Source organism: Scyliorhinus torazame, chromosome 21 (genome assembly GCF_047496885.1).
Source record: "Scyliorhinus torazame isolate Kashiwa2021f chromosome 21, sScyTor2.1, whole genome shotgun sequence".
In the NCBI taxonomy this organism is placed as follows: Eukaryota; Metazoa; Chordata; class Chondrichthyes; order Carcharhiniformes; family Scyliorhinidae; genus Scyliorhinus; species Scyliorhinus torazame.
The window spans coordinates 106261125-106269937 of NC_092727.1; the positions used below are offsets into that span (position 1 = coordinate 106261125).

General features: G+C 45.8%; 1 protein-coding gene across 1 annotated transcript; it reads left to right on the forward strand.

Annotated features, from left to right (window-relative positions):
* The first annotated feature begins 1306 nt into the window (after window positions 1-1306).
* Window positions 1307-5093, forward strand: LOC140398468 (uncharacterized). Its single transcript, XM_072487178.1, has one exon. It carries the CDS (start codon window positions 1618-1620, stop codon window positions 2803-2805), a length of 1188 nt encoding a protein of 395 aa, XP_072343279.1. The 5' UTR covers window positions 1307-1617; the 3' UTR covers window positions 2806-5093.
* Window positions 5094-8813: the final 3720 nt, after the last annotated feature.

The following is an 8813-nucleotide window of genomic DNA, read 5'->3' on the forward strand; positions in this document are numbered from 1 at the left end:
CTTTGAGTCCCTCCAAGGTAATAGTATCCGTCTCCGGGCTACCAGGGAGGCAAAGGCCGGAACATCTGCCTCTTTCTCCTCCTGGATTCCCGGATCTTCCGACACTACAAAAATCGTCAGCTCTGGACTCGGTGCCACCCTTGTTTTTAACACCTTGGACATGACATCCGCAAACCCCTGCCAGAAACCCTAAGCTTTGGGCATGCCCAGAACATATGAATATGGTTTGCTAGTCCTCCCGCACACCTGTCTTCTATCCCAAAGAACCTGCTCATCCGTGCCACTGTCATGTGTGCCCGGTGGACGACATTAAATTGTATCAGGCTGAGCCTGGCGCATGATATGGACGCGTTGACTCTACTCAACTCATCTGCCCAGAGACCATCCTCTATCTCTCCTCCTAACTCCTCTTCCCATTTGTGTTTCAGCTCCTCGGTCTGCGTTTCCTCTGACCCCATGAGTTCTTTATAGATGTCCAAAACCCTCCCCTCTCTCACCCATACTCTGGAAACTACCCCGTCTGTATCCCCCTTGGTGGTAGGAGCGGGAAGGTTGAGACCTGCCTGCGTAGGAAGTCCCGCACCTGCAGCTACCTAAACTCATTCCCTCCCGTCAATTCAAATTTCTCCTCCAACTCCCTCAGACTGGGAAAGCTCCCCTATGAACAGATCTCCCATCATCTCGATCTCTACTCTTTGCCATCTCCGAAACCCTCCATCCAGCCTCCCCGGGGCAAACCGATGATTATGCAGATTGGAGACCAAATCGATGCTCCCTCGTTTCCTCCATTGCCCCCAGATTCTCAGGGCCGCCACCACCATGGGGCTGGTGGAGGATTTGTATAGTGCTAATATTATCTGTTGCTTTTCTACCCAATTGTGCACATTTTTACTTTTATTACATCCTGGTTGGGAAAATCTAATTTTGAGGAGATGGGGAATGAGGGGTGGTATTTTACCATGAGATGCAGAGATCGCTGGTAAAGCCGGCTGGCATTTGTTGCCCATCCCTAATTGCCCTTGAACTGAATGAGGGGGCAATATTCAGAGTAGTTGAGAGTCAGTGCTGTGGGGTTGTAGTCACACGGGCCAGCCAAGGAGGACATTATTGAGTCAGACTTTTAAAAATATATATATATATACCACATTCATTACTCAGACCAGTTTTCAATTTCAGAGTTATTAATTAATTGAATTTACATTTGAACCTGTGTCTGGGCCTTTGGTTTGAAGTCCATCTAACCCCTTTTAAGAAATGTATTGTTTTACTCGCTGTTACAGTGGCCCTCGGGGACAAAGCAGGGAATGGGCATCCCTCCCCAGTGATGTTGAAGCGGTCAAAAGGGTGACAGAGCCATCCTGTCACCAGTTAAAAGACAGGCAACTGCCATATGAAGAAGACAAAAAGATGAAAGTCACACAAGCTCGAAGATAAAAGCAAATGACTGCGGATGCTGGAATCTGAAATATAAACGGAAAATACTGGGCGATATCTGCAGATCTGACCGCATCTGTGGAGAGAGAAGGGAGTTAACATCTGCATGATCCAACCTCATTGATTCAATCATTTTGCAAGACTTGGTCAAGGTGACTCGATGGAAAAAGCAAGTTGCCATCAATGTATATCCGAGGTGGGCTTTCTAAACCTTTAGCCATCGTGGTTTGGCATTTGACCCCCCACTGGTCTCCTAAAATTGTATTGCCCAGGGCGATTGGTCTGCTGAAAAGTGAGGACAGGATGCACCCAGTGGTTCTTAGTTGCCTCGGGGTCTTGGTCAGCGCGCTGAAGACGGATGGGCTCAAAATGTGTCCCCACCGTTGCTCCTGCTACGATTCCTCCCGCTTCGTGGACTGCAAAGGGCGCTCCTTGGCCCACATCCCCAGGGACGTCCCGCGCGGCACCTGGATGCTGGATTTCAGGCTCAACAACCTGAGCGAGATCCCCGCCGCTGCTTTCGGGGGGCTGTGGTCCATGAGGATCGCCCTGCTGGCCCGCAACCGGGTGCAGCGCATCCACCCGGGGGCTTTCGGCTCCTTGCTCTTCCTGGAGAAGCTGGACCTGGGCGGCAACCGCGTCGGGCAGCTGCCGGCGGATTTCTCGGACGGCCTGCAGCGCTTGCTGGAGCTGAGGCTGTGCGACAACCGCCTGGAGCGCCTGCAGCGCGGCGGCCTGAGGTGCCTGGAGAGCCTGGAGAAACTGGACCTGAGCGCCAACCGGCTCGTCTCCATGGAGACGGGGGTTTTCAAAGGCCTGTACAAACTCCGCCACCTGCTCCTCCAGAACAACCGGCTGCGGGTGGTCGAGGCGGGCTTCTTCCTCATGCTTCAGGGTCTGGAGGCCCTGCACCTGGAAGACAACAACATCACCGCCATCCAGGCCGAGGCCTTCGCCTCCCTGCGCAGCCTGAGCCTGCTGGGCCTGAGCGGCAACCGCCTCGGCCACATCAAGTTCAAGACCTTCCTGAGCATCCAGACGCAGGGCACCCACCTCCTGCTCGCCGACAACCGCTGGACGTGCGACTGTGACCTCCAGAGGGTGTTCGGCAAGATCCTGAGTGTCCGCCACCTGCACGTAGACGATTACGGCAACATCAGCTGCTCGGCCCCCGGGCAGCTGAGCGGCTACCTGCTGGTGGCCGTCGACTCGCAGCTGTGCGTCGCCGAGACCGCCACCGTGCTGGTGATAACCGGCACCGTGCTGGTCACCGTCATCGCGGCCATCGTCATGGCCGAGAGGAACCGAAAGAAGAGCGCCAACAAGAGCTGGAATGACAGCGAGGGGCCCTTCGACTCCCAGGACAAGTGACCTTCAAGAGGGAAGAAACAGACTCTGGTATTGTTTCATTCAGAAGTCAGTTGCCCATCGAGTGCTCCTGCCAAATAGCTGTCACATTGGCTTAATGTATGGCCTCATGAGGGATAAACGTGCGATGAAATGCTCATGACATGTTGGGATCACCACTTTCTGAGGAGTTAACCACCTAGAAATTGTTCACCTGTTTGTGTTTCATCTTTTATGACCTGATGGAATTAAGACAAATATTCATGAACCATTGGGATAAAGGTTGGGCCTGTTTTGTTTAACCTTCTTAAGGGAAACACGGTGGCGCACTGCTGCCTCACGGCGCCGAGGTCTCAGTCTCGATTCCGGCCCTGGGTCACTGTCCGTGTGGAGTTTGCACATTCTCCCCCTGTTTGAGTGGGTTTCGCCCCCACAACCCAAAGATGTGCAGGGTAGGTGGATTGGCGACGATGAATTGCCCTTAATTGGGGTAAAAAATATGAATTGGGTACTCTAAATTTAAAAAAAAAACCTTCTCAAGAGGACAGAATTTACCAGGAATGAAACTAAATTTCATTCTCTTCTCCCCCCCCCCCTCCCCCATCCCAAGCTGTCATAGATTCATACTGAGATATGGCAAAGAAGAAGGCCATTTGGCCCATTGAGTTCATGCAACCCTGTAGAATAATAGTCCGATCAGATCCATTCCCCCATGCTCTGTCCCTGTAGCTCTCAAATGCCCATCCTTATGAGATATTGATCGTCCTCTGCTTCCACCATTCCCATGAGCAATGAGTTCCAGGCCATTATCAATTGATGCGTAAAATGTTCTTCTTCACACCTCAACATCACCTTCCTCCGTCCCTCCATCTCCTGCCTAAAACCTGATACAGGTTTGTTTATTTTATTGGCTAAATGTTACTTTTTCTTATTTTTTGGACCCATTTTCTTCTTGGTGCTCTCCTAAATTTGCATGGACTATGAAAAATAGTTTTTAAAATTCTTTCATGGGATGTGGCTGTCACTGTCGAGGGCAGCACATGTTACCCATCCCTAATTGCCCTTGAAAGGATTAGCTTGCTTAGCTATTTCAGAGGACATTTAACAGTCAACCATGTTGCTGTGGGCCTGGAGTCACATGAAGGCCAGACCAGGTAAGGATAGCAGATTTCCTTCCCTACAGGGTATTATAACCAGATTTGTCTGCTGCCATTGGCTATCTCCAGAGAGTGGGCACTGGAGGTAATTGAGTCCCTTAGCTCGGGTAGTGTAGGGAACTTAAAAGGCAACTGAAATACCAAAAACAAAGTTAATGGGCTATATGTGCAAGGCAAAATTATCTGACCACAGTTCTATCAATTTAAGACTAGTAGCTGCTTAGTCAATGTGGGGGAACAATAGTCTTTGAGTTACATTGGGGAAAACTGAGCTCTTTGCCGCTGTGGGTATGAGCATACTCAGAGCTTTGTTCTATAGTACCAATGTACAAATTCAGTCCAATTCAGGGGCTGTTTAGCACAGGGGCTAAATCTGCTTTGAAAGCACACCAACGCAGGCCAGCAGCACGGTTCAATTCCCGTAACAGCCTCCCCGAACAGGCGCCGGAATGTGGCGACTAGGGGCTTTTCACAGTAACTTCATTTGAAGTCTACTTGTGACAATAAGCAATTTTCATTTTCATTTTATTTCATTTTTCATTTTAGCCACCTCATTGCTAAGAAAAAAATGATTGCTGATAAAATTTAGCAACCTTTTTGTAAAAAGGTTTCAAATTTACCTTTTGCAACAAGTGTGAAGTTCAAAAAGTAGAAACCTTCTCCCTTCAGCTGTGCATACCCATTACTAACATTGGCAGGACTGTCACTTCATATGAAACTGTAATGTGTCACAGAGTTTATGCATTTAGTTGTTATCTGTGATCAAAGTGTTGTAATGTGTGAGGTTACTGTGTTTTCTTAACTTCAGAGGAATTTGCCCCAATGAATTCAGCAGCAAGCTTTTGGAGAATTTCAAAATAAAGATTATTCATTAGTACACACTTGCCCTGAAGGTTTAAACGCAATGCCTTACAGATACTATCTCTCACACACACATACACAAAGATTAGATACAGATGAAGAAAACGACAATATAATCACAATCTGTAATTATTTCAGTCTCTTTTACAGCAGGCCTATAGTTTCTTGGATAAATTGATGCTTAAGCTGGAGTGGAGGTCTTTTAAAATCCTTTTTCAGAGGATTCTTAGTATGCTGTGAGGCTTCTTGCAGTTGAATTGCCAGGATGTCAGCTCTTGCATGGACCTGGAGTTGGGCGGGGGGGGGGGGGGGGGGGCGGCGGCGGCGAGGGGCAAGGTTGAGGGGCAAGGAAAGAGTCCTCCCACTTTCAAGATGCAGCTGGTACATTACCTTGGTTTCACTGTCTTGGAGCTGGTTCATAGGCTTAGATGGTCTTTCTGATGTCTGTCTCAGAAAGGCCCCTGCTGTTATTTTTAAAACCTTGTGACAAAACAAAATTGCCTTGCCCATGTAGCCTGTTACAAGTCCAAAGTCTACTTTTCAAATAAGGTGGGGTACTAAGAAACATCTTGTGTATGTTTTTTCACTCTTCAGTCGTCCGAGTTCTTTGTGTTTAGATGTGTAGCCATTCCAATACGATGAAAGATCAATGAGATAATTTCATATTCGTCTCGCACCTGTTGAGTTTCAATGTCTCCATTATCCATGGTCCTTTCTGTTGATGGTGCCTCCTTAACAAAGGAACGTGTGAATTTCATAAATAGTTGTGATGGACCATGTGTAATTGGGTATTTTCTTGAGTTTCAGAACTGTTTGGAACTGCATACTGCCAAGTCACATGAAATGCTGCCATGTCACATGGTATGCCATAGTCATCTTAAATGGCATTTGGTGTCCACGTTTAAAATTTAGCTTTAATATTAGTAATGCTTTTATGCCTTTACTGGACATGACATGTTTTACTTCAAATCAAAAACTGAAACTGGCCTGCATAATTGCTCTATTCAATGACCATTGTTAAATATATCAGTTAAAAATCTGAGATGTTTTTGTGTGTTATTTCTTGAAACTTTTACCCTCAGTCATTCTTTAAAATCCTAAAATTAGTCTTTTGATGGACATTATTCAAAAGTGAAATCTAACAATTGAGTTTGATATAAAGAAAACAAAATGACATTGTATATTTAGGTGTACTATGTCAATTCCCTAACTAAATATGTACACCTGTCCTTAATTTACAATGTATTCACAAATGTGTAAATGTACACCTACCTGTATGTATAACTGCTTCATCAACATATGCATCAATTTGTACCAGTATTAGTTTTATAAAATATATTGATGATTGTACAGCAGAATTAGGCAATGCTATTTATGCAGTAAATGTGCGATGTATATAAACAAAAGACAAATGATAGACACAGTGCTCAGAGGAAATTTTCCGCCAATTTCCCAAACAATTATTTTAATAATGTTTATGTTATTTGGCCCTTTTTCCTCCTGTTGCGGACCATAATTAGGTAATAGCTATTGCAGATCATCAATTAAATGGAGCTTAACTGTCAGACTGCAACACAAAGGCAGTCAGCATTTAATTAAGGCTGGATGTTCTTTTGATTGAATGTTCGGAATGACCAAGTGCTACATTGAACCATTCCTGTCAAGTGATTTAGCTCAGCTTTAGAAAATCATTTGTGTTGAGCTGATAGTAATTTACTTTTGAGAAGAACATTCAAAATTAATAAACGGAAGGTGACCGAATGAAAAGCCAGGATTATGTGTCACTAAGACAGACCTTTGTACATTATAGAAATCTCAGCTGGACTGCTGAATGGGATGTTGGCTGGTAATGAAACATTCCTTTAAGAACAAGGAAAAAGATATGCATTTTGATGTATGTGTTTTCATTGTGACTTCTGTTTATTAAATATGAAACAAACCGGGATTGTTACTCCCAGGTTACCTTTGCATATCATTTGCAGGCCAGTTAAAAGCAATTCTGTTGAAAGCTGAAAAAAGATTTTCAAAGTTGTCTCCTCGGCCGACATGCAGAGAGACAAAAGAAAAGGGTAAGTCATAAAATAAGCAAGTTAAAAGGTCAAGTAAGTAAAGTCGCCATAGTCCCCCCTTTGACTGGGAAAGCTGACTGCTGGTGATTTAACCTGAGGATCACCACGTCTCAGGCGAGTGGCAAGTTTGAGAGTTCGGGGCCTTCATAAATGACCTCAGCTGGTAGGGGAATTGACCTGCGCTGTTGGCCCCGCTCTGCATCCCAAACCAGCTGTTCTGCCAACTGAGCTAACTTAAGCAAAATGTTGCAAATGCTAAATTCTGAAACAAGAACAGAGGACGCTGGAAAACGCAGCTGGTCTAGCAGTATCGATCAGAAGAGAAAGCAGAGTTAACGTTTCAAGTCCTTTGACTCTTCATCAGATCTGATGGGAAGGAGAACATGTTAGAGCTGTGACAGACTTCAACAAAAGTAGCAACTTTAAGAACAAAAGACAGGTGACATGGTGGGCAGGGGAGGGGGGTAAGGGGAGGTTGCATTGAGGCAATATGTGTATGGGATAGTTTAAAAAAGGGCTCTAAGATGGAGGCGAAAGATCACAATCTAAAGTTGCCAAACTCAACATTGAGTCCCGAGGGCTATAACGTACCCAACTGGGAAAGTTAAAAAGAAAAGTTAATAGGCTATTTGTTGCGGAAAAGTGAACCTTAATTTAAAAGAAAGAACTGAACTGAATCTCTCAGTTAAACTCTTAAGTTGTTTTTGTTTTTAGCTTTTGAATGTTAATTTCTTTCAAAGGACAAGAAGGCACAAGTTTAAAAAAAAAAAAAAGAAGCATATTAATGGAATGAACTGTTATTTTCTAAAGACTGTTCCGATCCCTTGCGCCTAGAATAGGACTTTTAAAAATCTATCGATTATATCCTGCTTGGGTACCTATCCAAAGAGGCACGTCTCCAGTTTTACTGGCTTTCTCATGGTACACAACATGACGTTAGCAAACTGAAAACATGGAAGAGAACCACAGAAAGGGATTTGAGGGTAAGAATGGTCAGAGCTGAAAGAAAACCCAGCTTGAAGTTCAAGTTCCTTTTTTTTAATAAACAATTTTATTGAGGTATTTTTTGGCGTTGTAACAACAATATAAACAGTGTACATGGAACCATAAATATAGTGCAAAAACCAACTCCCTTCCTAAAAGGTCCCGCCTAATTAACCCCCTATTCTACGTTAATCTAACCCCCACCCCCCTCTGCTGACGATTAATTCTCTGCGAAGAAGTCGATGAATGGTTGCCACCTCCGGGCGAACCCCAACAGTGACCCTCTCAGGGCGAACTTAATTTTCTCCAGGCAGAGAAAGCTAGCCATGTCCGATAGCCAGGTCTCCGACTTCGGGGGCTTTGAGTTCCTCCAAGCTAACCGTATCCATCTCCGGGCTACCAGGGAAGCAAAGGCCAGAACGTCTGCCTCTTCTGGATTCCAGGGTCTTCCGACACCCAGAAAATCGCCAACTCTGGACTCGGTGCCACCCTTCTTTTCAATACTTTGGACATGACGTCCGCAATCCTCTGCCAGAATCCCCTAAGGTTCGGGCATGTCCAAAACACGTGAACATGGTTCGCTGGTCCTCCCGCACATTTTATGCACCTGTCCTCCACCCCCAAAGAATCTGCTCATCTGGGCCGCTGTCATGTGGGCCCGGTGAATGACCTTGAATTGGATCAGGCTAAGCCTGGCATATGTTGCGGTCGCGTTGACTCTACTCAACGCGGCCACCCATTGTCCGTCCTCTATCTCTCCTCCCAGCTCCTCCTCCCACTTGTGCTTCAGCTCCTCGGTTTACGTCTCCTCTGACCCCATGAGTCCTTTGTAAATGTCAGAGACGCTCCCCTCTCCAACCCATCCTCTGGAAACTACCATATCCTGGATCCCCCTTAGCGGCAGGAGTGGGAAGGTTGATAACTGTCTACGCAGAAAGTCCCGCACCTGTAGATATCTGAA